Source organism: Balaenoptera physalus (assembly GCF_965194825.1).
Source record: "Balaenoptera physalus genome assembly, contig: HAP1_SCAFFOLD_1164, whole genome shotgun sequence".
Taxonomy (NCBI): Eukaryota; Metazoa; Chordata; class Mammalia; order Artiodactyla; family Balaenopteridae; genus Balaenoptera; species Balaenoptera physalus.
Genome location: NW_028125630.1, coordinates 148,092 through 171,436, shown reverse-complemented (window position 1 = coordinate 171,436; position 23,345 = coordinate 148,092). Strand labels below are relative to the sequence as shown.

The following is a 23,345-nucleotide window of genomic DNA, read 5'->3' as shown; positions in this document are numbered from 1 at the left end:
TTGGGATGCAATTTCCCTCAAGTCTTTCCCAAGTGCTTACTAACGATGGTCTTGGTAAACCTGACAAATTTTGTAATTGTTATAAGCAAATAGCTGTCAATTTGGATGGAAAAACTCCCACGTAGAGACTGGTTAGATTTCTCCATGGGATCAAATATGTTTTCATGAGAACTGTCTTTGCTGTCACACCCAAAAGCTATGATTGGTTACTGTGGGCAGCAAGTGTTGCAGCTGTTGAAGAACCCAGTCCCACTGAGTGTGATGTAAATCTTGAAGTTGGTATTGTAAGAAGGTTAGGTTAGGAAAGAATTCCCAAACTGGATGAAGCTCCTGACTTTTTAGGCATGCCTTGTCCTGGGTATTATGTTGTATACATTCCTTTCCGTGTGTGTGTGTGTGTGTGTGTGTGTGTGTGTGTGTGTGTGTGTGTGTGTGTGTGTGTGTGTGTGTGTGTGTGTGTAAAATATGACTTCCCAACCGGGGGAAAATTCATGATAACTTGCCCTTGGTCACTTAATTTCTTTTAGTGCAAACTTCAATACATGGGACTTGTACTAGAGAGAGAGAAATCGTTATAACTACTAAGAAAAGAGACCAATCGTTGTTAAGGTATACGTTTTTGGCAGCGTTTACATGCATCATTATGCCAGGGATTAGTAAGAGCTATAATTTTATCTAATTGTAACCCCATAGAGTTTGTCGGTATGGCTCTGCATTACAGCATTTTTAATATGATTACACTGATCACAAGCATGCTGGCTGTACTACTGGGTGCATACTATCCCTGGGCACGCCTTAAATAAGACTCAAGAGACAGTGGCTCTATTTGGTTAATGGCACTACTTCATAACATTGGGTTTCTTCTGATTTCAGGTGAAAGTTGGCCCTGAGGGTTTAGAAGGCATCTACGAGTCATAAGTGTTATCTAAAGAGTCTAGCTTTTAGCCAGGATGGGTGTTGCTAGTAGTAGAAGAGACATGAGAAGGTCGCTAGCCTCAGTGTTGGTATCTGTGGTCATGTCAGTAGGATTGACCAACCTGAATAGCCAACAGCGTGGCTCCCATTGTCCCCAATCTGACCTATGTTGTAAGACTCCCTGTTGTGTGCATGTGGTATACTGTTTCCAACAGACCCTGTCAACAGTAGTGTGTGGATTACTAGGGCTGGGTGAACCACCAATAGACATACAGCCAACACTGGCAAGGGCAGTAACTCCTCAGGTAAGAAGGGGCATACAAACAGGGTAGGGATTAAGGTTGGAGGTCACCTGTAGCCATCAGTAGGGGACCTGATTGTCCCTGGGTATTGTTCACATGGGGTTACCTGGTCTGGGAGAGGTTTCGTTCCACCTCCTGGGCTCCACAGTGCCTTTACTGGAGCAAAGTACATGGATGGCAGATAAGGACACCTCTTTCTCCAGAAATTGGCGGGTAGTTTGCTTGGCTTATACTGGATGACGAATGAACACAGGCTAAGGATGGTTTCAGAATCACTGGTCCACGTCAGGTTCTCATCAGGATCAAGAAGGAAGTGGCTAAGCTCCGGGTTTTCTATGAGGGAGAAAGGAAAGATGAAAGTACCAGGTGAAAGTTTCTTTTCGGTGCATGGCAACGCCTGGGCTCCCATGTCTGTGAAAACTGACAACTGGGTTGTGTCTGCTGTGGATGTGTACACCAGCAGAGACAGAAATGTCTCTGCTGGTGGTCTCGTCATTTGTTGTGAATTTAAATATGGTGTAGCTATGCCAGAGGGGTAGGAACTTAATATAATCTGGACCGTGGGCAGTATTTCTGACCACTTGAAGGACCACTGCCCTCCAAGTTCTCTCAACAGCCCTTGATTTAAAAGTTCATCATGGGGCTTCCCTGGTGGCGCAGTGGTTGAGAGCCTGCCTGCCAATGCAGGGGACACGGGTTCGAGCCCTGGTCTGGGAAGATCCCACATGCCGCGGAGCAACTAGGCCCGTGCGCCACAACTACTGAGCCTGCGTGTCTGAAGCTTCTGCTCCGCAAACAAGAGAGGCCGCGACAGTGAGAGGCCCACGCACCGCGATGAAGAGCGGCCCCCGCTCGCCGCAACTAGAGAAAGCCCTCGCACAGAAACGAAGACCCAACACAGCCAAAAAAATAAAAATAAATAAATTAATTAATTAATTAAAAGCTTAAAAAAAAAAACCAAAACCCCTATCATCTGGGACCCAAATCGATTTCCATAATCATATGTTGCTACGCGGTCATTTAAAAAAAAAAGTTCATTATGTCTTTCCAGGATCCCTGCTACTGGAAGATGATAGGATAGGTGACAAACCCAAGCAATGTTTTCTTGTAATGCCCATTGCTGGTTTGCTTTACAGTGATGTGGGAACCTTGGTCTGACGGTATAACTTGTGCGGCAGTCCCAAGGGCTGTAAAAGCTATTTTGTCAAGCCCTCAATAATATGAGGAGAGGCCTGTGCCTTGCATGGATACACTAATGGAAGGCCTGTATAGAAGGCCGGGAGGTTACGGTAAATTAACTTCAGTGGCAGGGTATGTGGTGATTTTCTCATGGAGTTGCAGCACTCTAGTAGGGCCAGGTTTAGCTCAATCCAGTAGATCCCATTATCATTTGAGTAGAGGCCTCAGTTGCTCTGCGGGGAGCTTCTGCTATTACCCAGGACATAACAGGAATCTCAATCCACAGCGTAACTGGCTCTGCTCCAGTAAAGCCTTCAGTTTCAGTAAGGGCTCAGTGTACCTCCACAAGTTGCCTCTCCACTGGCCAATACCTTGGGACTGAGTCTGGGAGTCACGTGTGCCAAAAGCCCACGGACATTTGGTCCAGTGGCTCCCGTAAGTGAACGTTAGGGTGGCCGGAACTTCCAATTGTAAGTCCTGCCCTCAGAGCACTAGTGGGAGAGCTGAAATGATAGCCTTCTTTAGTTTACCTAGTGCCTGTGGTGGCTCAGGTCCCCACTGAAAAGCGGAGGTCCTATGGGGGGCTCCATAGATGGGCGCCAGCAAATATTTGAGGTTGGCACCAGAATCCAAGCATGCCTACCAAATGTTGGGCCTCCTTTACCAATCTGGGAGGCTGGCTGGAGCACTAGGAGCTTTTCCTTTACCCAGTTGGGACTAGTTTACCCTTTTGAGTTTCAAACATAGCCCAGAAATTTAACAAACTAGGAGGTGCCTTGTACCTTATGGCGGGCAATTGCCCATCCCCTCTCAGGGAGGTGTTCACTCACAGTTGTGATGGTGTGTGACACAGAGTCTTGGCCAGGTCCAGTGACGAGGATGTCGTCGACACAATGCCAGAGCTGAGTCTCTGCAGGACGTGGCTCGTGCCGAGCAGGCATCTAGGTCCCGACTGCAAATCCCATGGGCAATCACGGGCGCATTCATGTACCCCACAGGTCACTGGGAAAAAGGTGTACTGTTGATCCTCAAAGGGGAAGGCAAATTGTGATATTTAACAAAGAGAACATGTGAGCCCAGTCTATGACTCTGAACCATTTACCAGGGTTATTCTGAATGTCATTCATTAAGGGAACAATATATAGTAGAGGGGCTCTAATACAGGGAGCAGCCTTGTTTAACTCTCTCTAGTCTACAGATAGCCTGTACTCATTAGTAGTGGCTTTAAGCACAGGCCATACCACCGAACTCAAAGGTGGGAATCCATATCCTTTCTTTAAGTAAGTCAGCTAGGACAGGCCATAATCCTTCAGTGCTTTCCTTTTAGTCAGTACCTCTTACACGGGTAGAGGAAGGTGAACTGGCCAGTGCCCACCAGTGGCATCAAAACCTTAGGCTTGTTTCACGAGGTCACCTGCTGACTGAGGAAGCCCATTCCAATAAAGGGAAAAGAGTCTCAGAGAACGACCAGCACAGAAGCGTCTTTTAGCAAAACTAAGCCCATATTAAAAGCTAAGCAGATGGGACTTCCCTGGCGGCCCAGCGGTCGACTCTGCACGTCCACTGCGGGGGCCGTGGGTTCGATCCCTGGCTGGGGAACTAAAATCCCGCATGCCACACAAAAAGTTAAAAGAAAAAGCTAAGCAGATAATTATCCCTTCAATTAATTCTCCTCCAAAGCCCGTCATCTCCTGGTGGGGGGGTGGGGGGGCGGGACTTTAAAGTATGAGTGCTTCCTGGGATTAGGGAGCTTTGGACACCTGTGTCCACCAGAGCCAGCCAGTGTTGTTAATATTTTACAGTTTACGTAGTAAAAGGGCTACTGTCGGCCAGAAGAGGCCTGCTTTGAGACCAATGGGTCCTGATGTGGGAGCAGGTCCTTGCCACTGGCAGAGGTCAGGGGCAGACGTGGAAGGTAAGCTTGTCTCTGAAGGAAAAGCCTGGCCAGGTAGCAATCTAACTTTAGTAAATATTTTAATTGCTCCACAGATTTACCAGAGATCATCTAATATCTCTGGGCTCCTTGTTCCTTAGGGTCCAATACAACCAACCTCTCTTGTTCATTTCAGGGTTCACGCTTAAGAGTGGCCTGGTTTTAAGTGGTTTATTTGACCGAGGAAGGGGGCAATCCCTCTATGGGTAGTAATTTTGATTTAGGCCAGGTGGGGTATTGTTAACAGGCAGCACTTGACTTTGAGTTTGTCTTTCATGAGTTTCTGTTAAATCCAGGGCAGCTATGTCCTCTTGAATTGTCTCAGCATGAGCCATCACTGCCTGGAAAGAGGACTTACACTTTTCACGAGCGCCCCCTGAGGAACAACTTGGTCGACTCAGGACTAAATTCAGCCTCCTCGAGACTTGGCAAATCACCACGCTGCATGCCATCTGTCGCCTGTTAAGCCCATCCCAACATCCCCAGCTGTTGGAGGCTAATGGCTTTCCTTTAAGAGTTTGCCCAGGATCACTATGAGGCCTAACGTAGGGTGGGCAGCATTCTAAGAAATAAAAATCCACATCAACAAAGTATCTACCTACTTACCTACCTATCTCTCTCCAAGGCCTCCTCTGGGACCATTCCTGGCTTCTGCACTAATTGCGTGAGATCCTTCAGTAGGGACACCATTTTCGCATCCCATGTTATGGCAGTCAATTGATTAATTACATTCCCTGCTGGGTGGAGCTCACTGTCCAGCAGATTCTATACAGCCAGAGAGCCCTTTTTTCATTTGGCTCTTAGGCTACGTCCCTAAGGAGAGACTGGGTCTCAGGGATGGGTGAGAGAAAGGATATGTTTCCTCCTCCAACTGAGAACACACCTCACCTCCTTAGCCCTCCTACTTTGTCTTTTCTGTCAATAATTTATTACTTTGTGAGTGGTTACCAACAAAACAGAGGATAAATAACTGTCAGGATGGTATTGCACTGCCTTTCCTTCTAGAGGGCACCAGACCTCTTTTCCCAGGGTTCTCCAATTTGTCTCGACTTCCAAAGGCGTTAAGGCTCCAAGCAAAAACAACAGTGAACAGAGCCCGACACGTCTTGCGGTTTGGAGCGTGTGTTCATTAAGACAGCCACCTCCAGGACTTCCCTGGCGGTCCAGTGGTTAAGGCTCTGCGCTTCCACTGCAGTGGGCACGGGTTCGATCCCTGGTCAGGGAACTGATATCCCACATGCCGTGCAGCCAAAAAAACAAACAAAACAAAAAAGACAGCCACCTCCTTCAAGTCCTGGGAGCAGCTGGAATATTAACTTCCGTGCAGTCAGTCATTTTAAGTAATGCTTTAGCCCACATCCTTTGGGGAAGGGACTAGAAAGATGCCATCTGCCACAGCAGGTCAGAGTGACACAGCGGCAGAGACAGGCTAGCTGTTTACAAAGATGTCCTAAGAGACCAGCCTCGGCCTGACGCCTCTGACTTACTGACTCATTTCCCTGCCATAGCCACGCCCCGGCCATGAGGATGTCCTCTCACCTCAGAGCACCCCAGATCACCAGCCCAGCTACAGGGAGCCTGTTATGGGATCAGAGGTAGCCCACTCTTGGTCCAGAGGCCCGCACCCCTCCCCTTTTCCTATGTGGGCCCACAGGTCTTACAACGTCTAGTACCTGCCTAGTGAGGGACCCAGCTGGGTGGGCTGATCTTTCGTGGGGAGCCCAGTGCCTCTGATCCCAAAAACTCAGTTACAATGGCATGGGTTGGCTCAAATACTGCTGCTGCTGCTTGATCAGGCTAATGACACCCAGGGAGACACCATAAATACAGATAAAGTGTAATACAGCACAGAGCAACGCCATGCCAAAGTGACATGGGGGAGTTCCACATTTTGAGTCCCAACCACTTAAGACTGTCCAGGATTGTTCTGCCAATGGATAGTCCTCCTGACTGGGTGGACCCTACATTGATTTCTTGACTATCACCCAAATCCTCCACTTTCCTCATCAACACAAGTAATGAGTGCGAGGGATTTAGGGGCTGATCAAAGATTAAAGTATCACCAGAAAGTGGCAGTAGCACAAGATGACCTTTATCTGGAGGAAGCTTTCACAGCTTTGCATGCACGGGAAGTGTCTTAACAACAGGAGAACTGCCAGAGGCTACCGTGTGGGAGCACCACTCAGGAAAGAAAAGCAGGGGAAATGCCAGGGAAGAGCAGGCTCAGAGAGAGGACTAGTGTGTTTGGGTGATACCACTCAGTAGCATGATGGGGAGCCTCTGGATCGGAGAGTACCAAAGGCCAGCAGTGGTGTGGGGTCTCAGTGGTGTGGGGTCTTTCGTAACTACAGGCTTGATCTTATCTATAGCTAACAGGCGTTGGCTGCAGTTCTGCATGGCATGCAAAGCACTCAAGCTCTGGATGGATTAAAATCTACTTACTTGGAATATATTCAAAGCAAATGAATGTGTAAAATTTGAGTTTGGTGCGGCCGGGCTTCTGAGCTAATGGGTTCCAGCCTGCTTGGAAGAAGGAAAGAGAGGCCATCTTTGGCTACTTTACATAACAATGTCCGTGTTGGAGAATGAATGGGTGAGCCTTTTCAAGTACAGTATGAGTGTGTTAATAGGAATTTATTTGTGTGATTAAGTAAATGTTTGTGCATCTTCATATGCAGGAGTGAACAGGTGACCATGTGCATGGATATGAGCATGTTTGTGTGTGTGAGTGAAAATGTACGCATGTTTATTTGCCTGATATTTTTTTGGGGGGGTGGGGGGGGCATGCTGCACGGCTTGCAGGATGTCAGTTCCCCGTCCAGGGACCGACCCCAGGCCACGGCAGTGAAAGTGCCGAGTCCTAACCACTACACCGCCAGGGAATTCCCGTGTCTGACATTTTAAAAGTACATCTGACCCTTAAACAACAGGGGATTGAATAGCGCAGATCCACGTATATGCAGATTTTTTCAACAGCAAATACCACCGTACTACACGATATGCGATTACTTGAATCCGCAGATGCAGAACCCTGGATTCGGAGGAACCTCATATACACAGGGCGGACTATACGTTATACGTATTCAACTGCACGTGGAGGGTCAGCACCCCTAACCCCTGTGTCGTTCAAGGGTCAACTCCATTAGTGTATTTGAATGAATGAATCTGTGAGTGTATGTGAGTGAATGTGTGAGGTTCTTGGTGAGTGTGAGCACATTCCTAGTTGGGAGCATGTTAGCGTGTATGTGAGGGAATGAGTGTAAGTATGTAAGTGTAAGTGACTGTGACTGAGTGTGTCAGCACATTCTCGTGAAACGTGAGCGGCTATTGTAAGCAAACGAGTGTGTGAGCGTGGTCGTGCAAGTGAATGTGACCTTGCGCATGTATATAAGCACAGGTGTGAGAGCGAACGTGGGAGCCTATTAAAATATGAGTTTGTGTGTTGAAGTAAATGGGACTTCTCATATGTATGAGTGAATTCATGAGCCTGTGCGTGGATGTTAGCATACTCGTGTGTGTGTGAGTGAATGTGTGTTTGTGAGCACGTCAAAGTGGAGTAGGTTGCTGTGAGTTAATGTGCAAGTGTGTGTGTGGGAGTATATCTGAGCATCTCTATGTGTGTGGGTAAAATGTGTGAACTTCATGGTAAGTGTGAGCATATGCATTTGTCAGAGTATGAGTATGATGCTGTTTGTGAACGTGCTGTGTGTGGGGAAATGTATGAGTACGTGACTGTGAGCATATATGAGTGTGTGTGAGTGAATGAGCAAGTTTGAGGGAGTGCATGTGTAAGCATGTTTTCATGAGTGAGTGAATGTGTAACTGTTCATTTGGGTAAGCTTGTTAACGTGTGAGTGTATTTTTGTGAATATGAGAATATGCTTGTGAGTTTGAGTGTATCTGTGTGTGAAGGTGTGAGCTTTGTGATGACTGGAGAAAATCTGTGTTCAAGTGAATGCATGAAAGTGTTGCTGTTTGTGAGCATGTTACTATGCACGTATAAGTGAAACTGAGTGTACTGTTGTCAGCACATAGGAATGTCTGTATGTGAATGACTTTGCAAACATGTTCACGGGTTAGTGGACACGTGAGGATTTTGTGTGAGTGAATGTGGGTATGATCATATATGAGTGTGTCTATGCATATGAGTAAAGTTGGGAGTATGCTCGTGAGTCAGTGAATATGCTCCAATGTTAGAGAATTTTTGGCTGTGTGCATGTATCTGAGCATTCCTTATGTCTCAGTGAATGTGTTCATGTGTTCATGTGAAGAATACGCTGTGGATGTGAGTGAATAGTGATCACACTTGTATATGTGAGCATGTTCATGTGTGTGTGCGAATGATTATATGTAAGGATGTCTATGCGGGTGAAGGAATTTGCAACCGTGTTTGTGTGGGCGACTGAGTGTTTGTGCATGTGAGGGTGTGAACATCTTATGGGTAAGTAGGTTCATGCACGTAAGTAAGTGTATGAGTGACACAGTGTATGTGAGGCATACTCGGGTGGGTGAGTGAATGCCTAACCATGTTAATTGAGTATATCTGTACTGGAACGAATGTGTGCATGTGTCAGCGTGTCTAGGAATGGGAGTAAATCTGTGAGCAGGTTCACTTGAGTGAACGTGTAACTTGTGGATGTATGTGAGCATGTCTGTGTGTAAGAGTGAATGGAGCCTGTTCATATGTCAGTGTGTTAATGTGCGTTTGTGTGTTTCTGTGTGTTCACGTGTATGAGTGAATTTGTAAGCATGTGCATGATGGTAGCATGTCCATCAGTGAGTGACTGTGGAACCGTGTTCATTTTTGTGAGCCTGTTAATGTGTGCATCTATTTCTGAGTCAACACATGAGTGTATGTGTATGTGTGAATGTTGATCAGATGCATGTACATGACTGTGTTAATGAGGGTGCCTGTGAGTTTATGAGCAGGTTCACCGTCTGCATATGTAAATATCTTCATGTTTGTGTGCAAATGACTGTGTGAGTATATATCTGTGATCATGTTCCTGTGTCTGCATGAATGTGTAAGCTTATCATGTATGTTCATGAAGGTGAATTTATGCTTTGCACGTGTGTTTTTGTACATTTGTGTGTGAGTAAATGTGCAAAAAAGTTTGTGTCAGTAAATGCGTGAGCATATAAATATATATATATATACAAATATGTGTGCATATTATCAAAGTGCAAGTTTAAGTGAATATAGGAACATGTGTGTGTTAATGAATATGTAAACATGCTTGTGTGTAGGGGCATGTTAATGTGTGTGTTCTGTTGTGTGAGTCAATGTGATTATGTTTGTGTGTGATGAAAAGTGTGTTCATTTGTGTGGAAGTGATAATGTGAGCATGTCTATGTGCAACTGTGAGTGCGTGAGTATATGTGAGTTTGCGCGTGAGAGACTGTGTGAGTGAATATGATCCTGTCGATATGTGAAAGTGTGATCGTGGCCGTGTCTGTGCATGAGTGGTTTTGGGGTGAGTGTGAATGTTGTTTTTTAAATAAATGTGAGAGCATGTGTGTTTATGAGCGTGTAGGCTGTGTGAATATGTGAACGTGTTCACCTGTGTGAACTTGTTCATGCGTGCGTGATGTGTGTGTGTGTGCGCATGTTGTGTTTTAAATAAACGTGAGAGCATGTCCATGTGTGAATGTGTGAGTGGAGGTAGGGAGTGAGTGTGTGTGAGTGTGCAGTCATGTCCGTATGTAAGCCCATGAGAATGTGTGTGTGTTTATGTGCGAATGTGAGTGAAAGTGGGAGTGTCCACTTGTTCGTGAGATAACGTGAGCACGTTTGTGTGTCTGGGAATGTTAATGTTTAAGCACGTTCACGTGTGGGTGAATGTCTGAGTATACTTGTGTGTTTGAGCATGAACATATGCAAAAGGAAGTTTGAACACGTTTCTGTTTTGAGCATGTTAATGTGAAAGTGTGAAAGTTTGTGTTTGTGTTTAAATGAATGTGTGTGTTCATTCATATCTGAGTGTGTGAGCATGTGCATGTAAGGGAGCATGTTCATATGTACAAATTAATGTACGAACAAGTTGGTGTGTGTGAAGCTATTAATGTATAATTATTTTCCCTGTGTGCAGCTGAATGTGTAAGCAAGTTCATGTATGTGAGCACGACGAACAATGTTAAGTGAAGTTGTGAGTGTATGCGGGTGTGTCTGTATATGCGAATTAATCTGTGAGCAAGTCCGTGGGAGTGAATACGTCAATATGTTTGTTTGATGGTGTTAATGTCTTCTTGTGCTCATGAGTGTCTGAGCAGCTTTGTGTGTGTGATCGAAAATAAGGATGTGCAGTTATGTGAACATTTTCCTTTGTGTAAATAAATGTGTAAGGTTTTTGTGTGTTTGAGTGTGTTAAAGTGTGAATATGCTCATTCAGTGAATGCGTGAATATGGGTATCTGAGTGAACGAACATGTTCGAATATGTGTAATTGTATTGAAATGTGTGTTACTATGTGTACATTCATGAATGTGACTACGTGATTGTATTCATGTGTGGATTAACATATGAACATGTTCGGGTGTGAGCAAATGGAGGAGCAGTTTTGTGTGTGAGAAGATGTTCATGTTGGTGAAAATGTTAACATCTTAGTTTGCATGGCTGTGTGAGCGTCCTGTGATTGGACATGAGTGCATCTAGGTGTGAGTGAATGTGTGAGCATGCTTGCGCATATACGCATGTTAATGTGAGTGTGCTCACTCGTGTGAATGAATGTGAGGATGGGCTCCTATGGGGGACTGAATGCGTGAATGTGTTCGTGTGGGAATGACTGTGAGCCTGTAGGTGTATGTTCACGTGCAAGTGGGAATGAATGCATTATTTTATGTGTGTGAGACAGCATCAGTGTGTTCATGTGTGTGAGTGGATGTGTGAGTATGAGTGTACGTAAGCATGTCTGTGTGCGAGTGACTGTGAGTTTGTGAGTGGATGTTATTGTGTCTGCCAGTGTGTGAGCATGGTCTTGCATGTGACTGAGTTAATATGCACGTACGTGTGAGCATGTTCATTTGTGTGAACGTGTGAACTTGTTCACGTGTGAGTGATTGGTGAGTGTGTATGTGTTTGAGCACATTTCTTTCAGTAAATATGCAGGCATGTCCATGTGCGAGCATGAGCATGTGTGAGTGAATGCAAGTGTATGAGTCTCTCTATGTGTGAATGCACCAGCATGTTCCTGTGTGAAAAATGTGTGAGCATGTCCGCATGTGTGAACACGCTGATGTGAAAATGTAAGAGCGTGTGTAAGTATGTTCGTGCGTGAATGTGTCAGCATGTGAGTGTGTTTGTGTAAGTGGATAGAATGCTTATATGTGTTACAGATTTAATGTGTAAGTGTGAGTGAATGGGTGAGGATGCGGTTGAGTGTGTTTCTTTTTTTTCAGGACCCCACGTCCATACAGTGAACTGTACGGCACTGTGCAGAAAGAAGTTTTTATTTTCTATTGGCTCACAGCTGTCTTTAACCAGCTCTACAGCTAGGCCACATTATTCTCTGTGTATTACATCACACTGCTGCTATAGAAACATGTGTGACTCCTGTCATTCAACCCGCTGGCTTCACTGCAGGATAACTGCCCAGAAACTGAGCTGCAGAGAGAGAAGTGTGTTACTCCAAGCCTAATGCTTCAGAAAAGCAAAGTGCTATTGGGAATAATTGTCTGAATGACACCTGAGAAGTAAATGGGTTTCTGTGTTAGGGCAAATCCCAGACTCCAGCATTTAGGGTCGCTGTGAACAAGCCCCAGCAGTGTGCTATGTAGGGACAGGGGTTCCCATAAACACAGTCCTTTATTACAACCTTTCGGACCCCTCACATGCCTCTAGAGAATGGAAGCTGTGTAAGACCGTTAACAAACCCCAGCAGGGCCAGGGAGCCAGGGACCCCACCAATCCCAGGGTCATACGTCTCACTCTAGAAAATTCAGTGCCACTCAGGCAATTCCATCCCTTTTGGTGGAATCCGGAGGACCCTAAAGGGCCAGCACAGAGCCCTGCCCAAGGGCTCCCAGCTAAAACAGCAATTGGGAGCTGAAATGCAGTCCACATTCCCCTCATCGAGCCATGTGCCCTGGCACCGAAATGCAGCCCAGAAGCTGGGAAACTCATTCTACTTTACCTGCCCAGAGGGGCCGCCTTATGTGCTAGCATTGATCAGTGTGAGAACTCAGCTAAAGTATCCAAACATCTCTAAAAGGAAAATTAAAAGTGTTACAGACTGGGCTTCCCTGATGGTGCAGTGGTTAAGAATCCGCCTGCCAATGCAGGGGACACGGGTTCGAGCCCTGGTCCGGGAAGATCCCACGTGCCGCGGAGCAACGAAGCCCGTGCGCCACAACTACTAAGCCTGTGCTCTAGAGCCCGCGAGCCACAACGACTGAGCCCGTGTGCCACAACTACTGAAGCCCATGCACCTAGAGTCCGGGCTCCACAACAAGAGAAGCCACTGCGATGAGAAACCCGTGCACCTCAACAAAGAGTAGCCCTGGTTCGCCGCAACTAGAGAAAGCCCACGCGCAGCAACGAAGACCCAACACAGCCAAAAAATAAATAAAAGTAAATAAATTTTAAAAAAAAAGTGCTACGGACTGCATGTTTGCGTACCCTCCAAAATCATCTGGGAGGTAATTAGGCTTAGATGAGGTCATGAGGGTGGGCTCCCCATGATGGGATTAGTGCCCTTACAAGAAGAGGAAGAGACACCAGAACTCTCTCTCTTTCCACCATGTGAGCACACAGCCAGAAGGCAGTCATCAGCAAGCCAGGAAGAGAGCTCTCACCAGAAACCAAAATGTCCAGCCCCTTGGTTTTGGACTTCCCAGCCTCCAGAAGGATAAGAAATAAATGTCTGTTGTTGCCACTCAGTCTATGGGATATTTGTTATAGTGGCCAGAACTAAGACAAGAAGCCTCCAGAGAGGGTGCCTAAATCCCATCTTTGCAGTGATGACCTCAGCTCCATAACCTAACACTGTCCTCCCTGATGAGCTCAGGAAGGCAAGAAAAGTTGTGCGGGTAACCACTTCCCTTCCTCTTTGAACTTCACTGCTCCAGCTTCTCTCTCTCCCCAGTGTCTATCACAGGTTCAGGCTTCACAGGAAAGACGAAGCAAGGAAGAATAAAAAATGTCTCATTTATTCCTTCACTCCACGATATGGGAGTGCCGATGTCATACCAGGTGCTGGGCTGGGCAGAGCCCTCAGGCAGCTGCTTTTCACAACACTGTGGCTTCCAGTTCTCTTGCCCAGACTGGAAGCCGCTTTGCTAGCTTTCCCTGGCTCCTCCTCCTCCTCTTCTCACTGCCCCTTCCTTCTCAAGGGAAAATAAAGCTCCTATTTGAACCTGAACAGGACAAAGTTCCCAAGGCTTCTGCTTGTGAACTTGTGGGGGAAGAGGAAGAACGGGTTAAACCCTGAGGCTCTCCTCCACCTGACACACAAAGAGAGGTTCGACTCAGTCGAGTGGGAGGCCTCACAGGGAGATCTAGGGGTCCCTAAACTCTGAGGCACTTGGCCCAACCTACCTGAAGCCCTGCTTGAGAAGAGGAATGGGTGTGATGGCAGGTGACTCTCACAGGGTAGGTGCCACTGCCTGGATCCTGCTTGCGGCTGATAACCTCACAGACCTGGGGATGGACTCGGGCTCAACTTGCCCGTGGAGCAGGCAATGGTTCGAATGGGTTTTCAGTGCTCTTGACACTACCACTTATCTCTAGGCAGTGTTCTCCTTCCTGTCCTCACTGTTCTTTACCCTCATCCCTCATCCTCTCTGTCCTGACTTCTCTACTCAACTCTGTCCAGTGTCAGCTCTCATTCTCCTGCTGCCTCTTTCTTCCTTCGATTAAAGCAATTCAAAATGTAATCCGGTACGTTCACTCCTTGATTCCTAGAGTCTCACTCTCTTCCGGAATCAAGTTGCAAATCTCTACCCAGGTGCTCTTTTCTCCCAGCGTGACGCCCCCAGCAACTTTAACCTTGCCCCCGTGGTACCTATGGGCCCCTGGCAGATGCTCACCTTCCTCTTCTCCTGCCCCCCTGGGCTGAGCTTCCTTCCTCTCCAGAGCGTGCTGCAGTGGCAGGCCAGGCAGGGAAGATACCTCCTAGGACACCCACCTTGCACCAAAGCGTTCTGCTTTGTTCTCCGCTTCCCTCAGCCCTGCCACCCACTCCATTCAGAGAGCAGCTACCCCACCTACTGGCCTCCCTGCTCCCCAAATACACACACACACGCACACGCATGCGCGCACGCACGCGCGCACACACACACGCACACACACACACACACACACACACGCGCGCGCGCGCGACATCCCCAGACTGAGCGCCTGCGGTGCCCCCGTCTGTCTAAAGAAAGTCCAAAGTTGTTCTTGCACTTCCCTCTTCATCGAATATTTGGCCAAATCTATCCAGGGACCCCCTTTTTCTCATATGTCCCAGGTCTGCATTCAAAAAAAGGTTAATGTAACCCACCCCCTCCCACCTTAGGCATCAGGTGTAAATAGATCAGAGTCTGAAAGATGGTGATGAGGTGCCTCAGAGATAATGCAGATTATCCACACCTGACAATCCCCAGAGCTTGGCCCTTGCCCCTGCTCCCTCCTTCTGGCCCTGGATGCCTGCTGAGATGCTATCTTGCTTAAAACAATGGGAGAATGTGCTTGGTGTTTTTAAACTGTGGTTGTTAGTCTCTGCTGAGGTACAGGAGAACGTGGAAAGGAGGAAATGAGGTAGCTACTCCCTGACACCTACCAGTGTTTGGCCCAACTGACCCAAACGATATCACACAAGGGGCAGGGGCTGTGCTCTAACACCTGAATTCCCCTATACCCAGCCCTCTAGCCCTCGCTCTCCTCCCTAAGGTCCCCACCTAGAGCCACTGCTGTCCTTGTAACGTAAGGCTACTGACGGAGCTTGCTTTCTGCTTTCTCCACCTCAGCCTCCCAGCCCCTAGGTACACACACACTCACCTCGGAACACCTTATCCCCTCACACGCTGGAGGGAACAATGCAGCAAAGGGAAAGCAACAGTCAAGTGACCCACCTCCAAAGCTCAGGGCCCAGGGCAATGGCCTTGGTTTTCAAGGTAGCTCTCAGGGCAAACATGATGCCCTCAATGGTCTACCCCCAAGTGCCAAATCCTCACAGCTGAGTGCTCTTTAGGGTGGAGGCACCGGATATTCAGAAGACTTGTATTCATTTCCACAAATATGAACTATGAGTGTTCATTAACCCCTTAGAGTTGCTATCTAGTTCAACCTCCCATAGAACCTCTAATTAATGTACCCTTTCTTTCCTCTGTCATTGGTTTAGGGTTCCTGGGTGTCCCCTGGGCCAAAGAATACTACTCCTGTTCTGTGGGCTTAGGGTAGGTTTCCTGTCACTTCAAGCTGTGTGGCTCAGGCTAGCTGCCCTTTCCACGGGGAAGGCTAGGAGGGAATACACAAAGGAACTGACTCATTGCCTTCGTGGTGGTTTGTATTTCTGTTTCTTTGCCATTTCTCATCTCTGCTCTAGAAATCTGAATGCTAGGCTAAAGGGTTTGGATTTTATTGGACAGCTAAAGTCATCAGAAGTTCTTGACATAATCAGGCTTGATTTATAAAGACCATGCTGATTGCAGTGTGCTGAATGGATTAGAGGGACCAACACTAATATTAGGGAGACGAGAGGTTGGGAGGTTGTTGCAGAAATTCCGTAGGAAGATGCCCAAGGCCTGATCTGGGGGTGGCTCACGATCAATAGAGAGATAAGAACAGAGTTGGGATGTTTTCTGGAGGTAGAACCAATACAGCCTGGTGGGAGTTGAAGGCTTGGGGGGCAGAGGGGCAAGCACCTGGGGCCCAGGTAGGTGAAGTAGACTGGACAGAGACCATGTGCTCAGTTTTGAACACACTCCATACGGTGAGTACTCGGGGTGCAGAGAAGGTGTGCTCAAGTGCCCTCCCCATAGAGCCTGACAGATGGAGCAGAGAATTCTACCTTGAGCACCACAGCGCCCTCCGGCCTGCACACCCACTTGTGGGTAGAGCTCCTCCACTCACACCAGGGAGTGTACTTCAGTTGTGGGACCTTCTCAAGGGAGTGTGGAGCGAGCAGAAGGCCTCTTGCATGTGAAGCCAGAGAAGTGGGAGAAATTCCAGGGTCGGAGCAAAAGGCCTGGAGGTTGGGAGGCCAGGAGTACCCCGACTGCAGGTCTCTGCAAGTCAGGAAGGTGGGATCTCGAGAGGCAAAGGTGTAGAGCCTGGGAGAAGGCCACTGGTGAGCTTACGTGGTGGGCTGCCTTCCTGTGTTTCAGCACTACTCAACTTAACAGAAAAACCTCAGGTGTCTACACATGAATTTATCTACAAAACAGGAACAGACTTACAGACAGAGACAACAGACTTGGGGGTGCCAAGGCGGCGGCGGGGCGTGGTGTAGGGGAGGGAAGGATTGGGACTAGTTGGGGACTAGCAGATGCAAACTGTTATATATACAATGGATAAACAACAAGGTCCTACTGTATAGAACACAGAGCGATATTCAATATCCTGTGATAAACCATCATGGAAAAGAATATGAAAAAGGATATATACATATATATAAAAAACTGAATCACTTTGCTGTGTACCTGAAAGTAGCACAACATTGTAAATCAACTATTCTTCACTAAAAAAAAAAAAAACCAACCCTCAAGCGCCTATAAGCGGTTTACCTCCAATATGTGGGCTCAGGTGGATACCATATCCCATCAGCATCCTGTCCAAGACCTTCTGAACCACTTTCATTTGCATAGATTTTGCTGAAACAGAGAAGTCACCGGTCATCAGGAAGGCCACATTGCTTCCCAGAGAGCAAACAGCAGAGAATACCGCAGCTGTCACCTTTCCAGGGCTTTCCCTTCTCCTGCACACATGCAGACACGTACAGTCATATGTGTACACATTCTCTCCCCCACCCCCTTCTCTCCCCACAGTGAGTCAGCCAGAAGCACCCAGTGAGGAAGACTCCTCCTCCCCCTCCCCAGCTTTTATCCAGAGGATGGGGCACAAAGACTGGGTCCATGTTACCAAGCAGGATGAGGGGCTGGGGGAAGCGGGGGCAGGCATTCTGGGAAGTGGAGAGGAGAGGAAGCAGGCAGGGGGCAGCCCTCAAAAATGCATTACCTCAACCCCCTAAAGAGCCCCAGTTTGTAATCAGCAATGGACACAGCTCTCCAGGTCGGTGGCTGTCCTTCCAGGGGCAGCTGATTGCCCCAGGAAAAGTACTCTTCCACCCTCACTGCCCTCCTGAGCTGAGCTAACAAGTCTACGCCCTCCAGCACAAAGTCACATTTCCCCACCTGGGCATTTTCTTGTCATACCCATGTCAACCTTGCTCTTGTACTCCTCTGTTTTTAGGGCTGGGCATATGGCTTGACACAGACAGAGCACCTTCTGGCCCTCGCCCAACAAAGTCATTTCACACTCTTAGGCCTCAAGGCTGTCTTCTCAAAGACGTTCATTCTGGGAGCTGGCATTTCTCTCACTAATCATGGATTTCCAGCCTGGAGACGTCTTGGCTGAGCATACGCAAGTAGCCAGCCAGAGCCCTGCAGACAGCTGGCCTTTCCAAAGCTCTCTGACGTGCTCACCCAACACACCTGAGACCTTCAGCAGGGCTGTTTCCTCCCAAAGGGCATGGGAATGGGAACAGGCCCTGAGCATCACTGTGATCCTAACGTACTCTCACACGTTGACCAAGGAACATCAGTCCCTGCAGTGTGTGTGTGTGTTCACTATATGTCCTATAAAGTCACCACAAGTAATGAATCAGTGACTACTAAACCACTGCTCCTAGGGGAAATACAGGGTTAGGTTCCTGCGAGCCTCTGGTTACAACACTTTCATCAACCAATCAATATATTAACTTGTTTTATGTCTGTTTCTGTTTCAATTTACAATTTAATCCAATTAGAAATCCAGAATTTACTAAAAGAATTTATATTAACAAAATGCTAAAAGCACCTTCCAACAAAAAACTCTAGAATCTGTCCAAGTCTAAATCACTGGACACTCCCAGTAGTGTCTCCAGAGGTTCCTTCATTGTTGAGGCTTTAGTAACCTCTGCTCATGCCCCCTGGCATCTCTGGACCACACATGATGGCTGTAAGTTGCCCATGGGCTACCGAGGCAAGAAACTGCCCTTCTTGGCCTTGTATTATAAACCATTAGCGTGGCAACTGTCAGCCACATACCGGGCCATCCTCAAAACAGAGGTTCTCACAGACCCTGAGCCTGTGACCCTCTGTACCCAGGTGCCCAGTAGGCCTTAGATCACGGAACCAGCATCCCAAAACCTCAGCATGTTTACTGAGGCCTCCTTGACACCAGATAGCTTTCTGGCATATCTTTCTTGCAAGAGGGCATGGCCTCAGCTGTCCTTAGTCCCTTGCCAGATGAGATAGTGGTAGAAGAAGTCACTCCTCTCCCAGACCTCTTGGCTACCTGGGGAGCCTCTTGGAATCAAGTGAGTGGGCAATATTGGGCATTGTACACTACATATGGTATTGTCACCATCATCCATATTACTGCTTTCGATCCCTTAACCAACATGCCTAGGATAGAGGACAGGACCAAAGGGTCAGCACAACTGACCAAACTACAGTCATTTAGTACTGGATGCCCTGGCTAACAAATGGGCCCATCTGTACATTTTTATAAACTCTTGGGCCATTGCCTAAACGTTGTCCCCTTTGAGGTAAAGAACTCTGGGAATCACTTGCCTCACAGATACCCAAAATATAGATCAAGATGTTAGGGACTGACAGAATGGCCATCATCAAAAAATCTACAAACAGTAAATGCTGGAGAGGGTGTGGAGAAAAGGGAACCCTCTTGCAATGTTGGTGGGAATGTACATTGATACAGCCACTGTGGAGAACAGTATGGAGGTTCCTTAAGAAACTAAAAATAGAACTACCATACGACCCAGCAATCCCACTACTGGGCATATACCCTGAGAAAACCATAATTCAAAAAGAGTCATGTACCACAATGTTCATTGCAGCTCTGTTTACAATAGCCACGACATAGGAGCAACCTAAGTGTCCATCAGCAGATGAATGGATAAACAAGATGTGGCATATATATACAATGGAATATTACTCAGCCATAAAAAGAAACGAAATTGAGCTACTTGTAGTGAGGTGGACGGACCTAGAGTCTGTCACAGAGAGTGAAGTAAGTCAGAAAGAGAAAAACAAATACCGTACGCTAACACATATATATGGAATCTAAAAAAACCAAAAATGGTCATGAAGAACCTAGGGGCAGGACGGGAATAAAGACGCAGACCTAATAGAGAATGGACTTGAGGACATGGGGAGGGGGAAGGGTAAGCTGGGACAAAATGAGTGAGTGGCACGGACTTATATACACTACCAAATGTAAAACCGAAAGCTAGGGGGAAGGAGCCGCAGAGCACAGGGAGATCAGCTCGGTGCTTTGTGACCACCTAGAGGGGTGGGATAGGGAGGGTGGGAGGGAGGGAGATGTAAGAGGAAAGAGAGGGCTTCCCTGGTGGCGCAGTGGTTGAGAATCTGCCTGCCAATGCAGGGGACATGGGTTCGAGCCCTGGTCTGGGAAGATCCCACATGCCGCTGAGCAACTAGGCCCGTGAGCCACAACTACTGAGCCTGCGCGTCTGGAGCCTGTGCTCCGCAACAAGAGAGGTCGCGGTAGTGAGAGGCCTGCGCACCGCGATGAGGAGTGGCCCCCACTTGCTGCAACTAGAGAAAGCCCTGGCACAGAAACGAAGACCCAACACAGCCAAAAATAAATAAATAAATAAATAAATTAAAAAAAAAAAAAAAAAAAAAAAAGAGGAAAGAGGTATGGGGATATATGTATATGTATACCTGATTCACTTTGTAATAAAGCAGAAAGTAACACACCAGTGTAAAGCAATTATCCTCCAGTAAACATGTTGGTAAAAAAATAAATAAATAATGATATGGACTGGGACTTCCGTGTTGGCGCAGTGGTTAAGAACCCGCCTGCCAATGCAGTGGAAATGGATTCGAGCCCTGGTCCCGGAAGATCTCACATGCCGCGGAGCAACTAAGCCCGTGCGCCACAACTACTGAGCCTGAGATCTAGAGCCCGCGAGCCACAACTACTGAGCCCGCATGGCACAACTACTGAAGCCCGCGCACCTAGAGCCCGTGCTCCATAACAAGAGAAGCCACTGCGGTGAGAAGCCAGTGTACCTCAACGAAGAATAGCCCCCATTCGCCGCAAGTAGAGAAAGCCCGCGCGCAGCAACGAAGACCCAACACAGCCAAAAGTAAAATAAAAAGAAAAGATGTTATGGACTGAATTCTGTTCCCCCAAAATTCGTATGTTGAAGCCGTAACCCCGAATGTGGCTATATTTGGAGATATGGCCTTCAAGGTTAAACGAGGTCATAAGCTTGAAGCTCTAATCCAATAGGGGGGGTATCCTTATAAGAAGAGCAACAGACGCCACAGAGCTCGCCCTCTCCCCACACTGAACAAAGAAAAGGCCATGTGAGGACACAGTGAGAAGACAGTTGTCTGCCAAGGACAAAGGGTATAAATACCTCACCAGGGTATAAATTCTTTTTTTTTAAATAAATTGATTTATTTACTTTTGGCTGCATCGCGTTCGTTGCTGCGCGGGCTTCCTCTAGTTGCGGCGAGTGGGGGCTACTCTTTATTGTGGTGCACGGGCTTCTCGTTGCGGTGGCTTCTCTTGTTGCAGAGCACGGGCTCTAGGCGTGCAGGCTTCAGTAGTTGTGGCACATGGGCTCATCAGTTGTGGCTCATGTGCTCTAGAGCACAGGCTTAGTAGTTGCGGCGCACGGGCTTAGTTGCTCCGCGGCATGTGGGATCTTCCCGGACCAGGGCTCGAACCTCTGTCCCCTGTATTGGCAGGCAGATTCTTAACCACTGGGCCACCAGGGAAATCCGGGATATAAATTCTTTTAGCAAATTCTAGATTTCCAACTGGATTAAATTCTGGACCGCTGTATCAATTTACATTCTTTCCTCCCTCTGTATCCAAGTTTTTTGATTTCTTTCTTTCTGATTCCATTTGCTTGTTTGTCTGTCACTGGATATAGTTTGTGTGTGTGTGTGTGTGTGCGGGTGGGGGGGGTGTCCTGCCTAATCTGCTCATATTTATAGATTTCTTCCTTCAGACAGCATCAAATCAGTTTCATAAGGGTTAGGGGCCTCTCCTGTGGCAATGGTTGCTTAGTAAGTTTTAAGGACTCTGGCTTAAGTTGGGTTTAATTTCATCACCGTGTCACAAAAGTGCCATGGTTGCTCTTCCCTATCATTAGGATGATCAGGATTTTCACTGCAACACAGGCATAGGCAACAGAGTGGCACAGCAGAAGATTGCTGGGCCCCCAAGCCAGAGGTGGGTGGACTGAAAACATCTTCTGCTAGGGTGCTGCCACTTGCGCTGCATGGAATTATTATTATTATTATTTTGTCTTTTCTCTCTGTACAAATTCCCTCAGAATATTTTAGATTTCTAGCAGTGCAAATTTACAGCTGTGGGTTTTATCTCCATCTAATCATGAGTGGTCCAGACCTTCTGGGTGGTTATGGGGACAGGGTCGGAGGCCCAGTGACCCACCTCTTGGGCAGCCCAGGAGAGGAGGACATCGCAGGCCATGCAGGACACATGGGGGTTGCATTCTGGAACAGCGTGAACCAGAAGGGTCTGTGGGAAGCGGGCTTTGCAGTATCACGAGGGTGAGGTACCCCCTGGTTCCTAAGCAAGGATGTGATTGGCTTGCTTGAATCGTTCTGCTGGCTGACAAGGAAACACTATTCAGGGATAATAAGCAGGAATGCATCTGGTGCATTTAATAAGAAGCGTTGTTGCTAGAGGACCCTATCTGGCGGAGCAGAGTGGGGAGCGGAATCTGGGATTAGGCCGGTCGAGGCCCTCCCAGTTTTACCAGCCGTCAACTCAGCACACAATACTGCCTTTAGCCCTCACCGCACCATCACCCCCTCCCCGCGCACTCACACACAGGGGCCAGTATACCTGGCTGAGGAGAACTCAGTCCCTGGAGATGGAGGGGTGGACCCGGGGGCGGTAGTTCCCCGAACCCCGCCACTTCAGCGCTATTAGGCACCACAGCAACAGAGGGGCTGAAGCAAGGGGGCTCCATCGCAGCTGGTCGTCCCCATCCCCACCACCAACTCCTCTAGGGACTGGCCAGCAGGCAGCGCGCGTGGGCAGCGGTTCAAAAGCGCAGGCCCACATCGGCTCCAGCCGTCTCCTGCTAAGAGGTCGCCCACTCACCCACCGCCCTCCCAGCTCATGGCAGCCTGGCGACCCCGCTTACCAATCGAAGAAGTCCAGAACGACGTCAGGAACATCAGACGAGGAGAGCTTAGAAATCAAAGCGGAATTTCCAGCTGGGTTTCGGGTCGTCGCCCTCCAAGGGCCGGGTCCTGATGAGCAGCAGGAGCACAGCGGCCCGCCGCATGTCGGGACGCCATAGCTCCGACCTTCGGAGAACCCTGGAGACCGCTGCGGACCGGGAGGAAGAGAGACGACGGGGGGGAGCGGGATAACCAAGAGGAGCGGGGCGCGGACCTCGTGCTTCGGCCAAGAGCCACCTGTAAGGTGAGAACATCGAGGCCAAGGGGAGTGGGGAGGGTGGGGGTCGACCAGCGGCCCTGAGCAAGGGAGCGGCAAGAAGAGCAGCAGCCCAGCAGCTTCACTCCACGCAGCAACCGGACCACGCACCCAGCCGCTGCCCCAGAGCGCGGGGTCTGAAGCACGTCCGGCTGCCGCTGGGCGGGCCCCAAGCCCGGCGCACAACTGGCTCCGCCCACCCCGACGGCAAGCGAGCTTAGCCAATCCGGCAGGCGCCGGGACCCATTGAACGAGATGCGCGGTCCCGCCTCCTACCACAGCCCGTGCGCCGCCCAGCCCTCTGCTCCTTCTGGCGTCCGGAGTCATTCCTTGGTCAGCCCCAGCTCCAGCTCCCTGGCAGCTGG

The 23,345-nt window shown here is 48.3% G+C and overlaps 1 protein-coding gene across 12 annotated transcripts in view; it reads right to left on the bottom strand.

The window, feature by feature from the left end:
• LOC309653795 (uncharacterized protein) overlaps positions 1-23,265 on the bottom strand; it is a 34,183-nt gene extending 10,918 nt beyond the window's left edge. The window contains exons 1-4 of one of the 12 annotated variants that reach the window (XR_014259500.1): positions 22,685-23,247; positions 17,031-17,117; positions 3,227-3,423; positions 1,324-1,550 (exon numbers count right to left, since the gene is read on the bottom strand). Coding sequence is in view for 1 of the 12 variants with exons in the window: in XM_082478592.1 (XP_082334718.1) it covers positions 22,685-22,718 (34 nt within the window). In the remaining 11 variants the exon portion in view is untranslated. Of the gene's footprint in view, positions 1-1,323; positions 1,551-3,226; positions 3,424-6,002; positions 6,474-14,351; positions 14,558-17,030; positions 17,118-21,963; positions 22,158-22,684 lie in introns of those variants that run through there. The other 11 variants (XR_014259501.1, XR_014259502.1, XR_014259505.1 and 8 more) reach the window with 11 other exon arrangements.
• Positions 23,266-23,345: the final 80 nt, after the last annotated feature.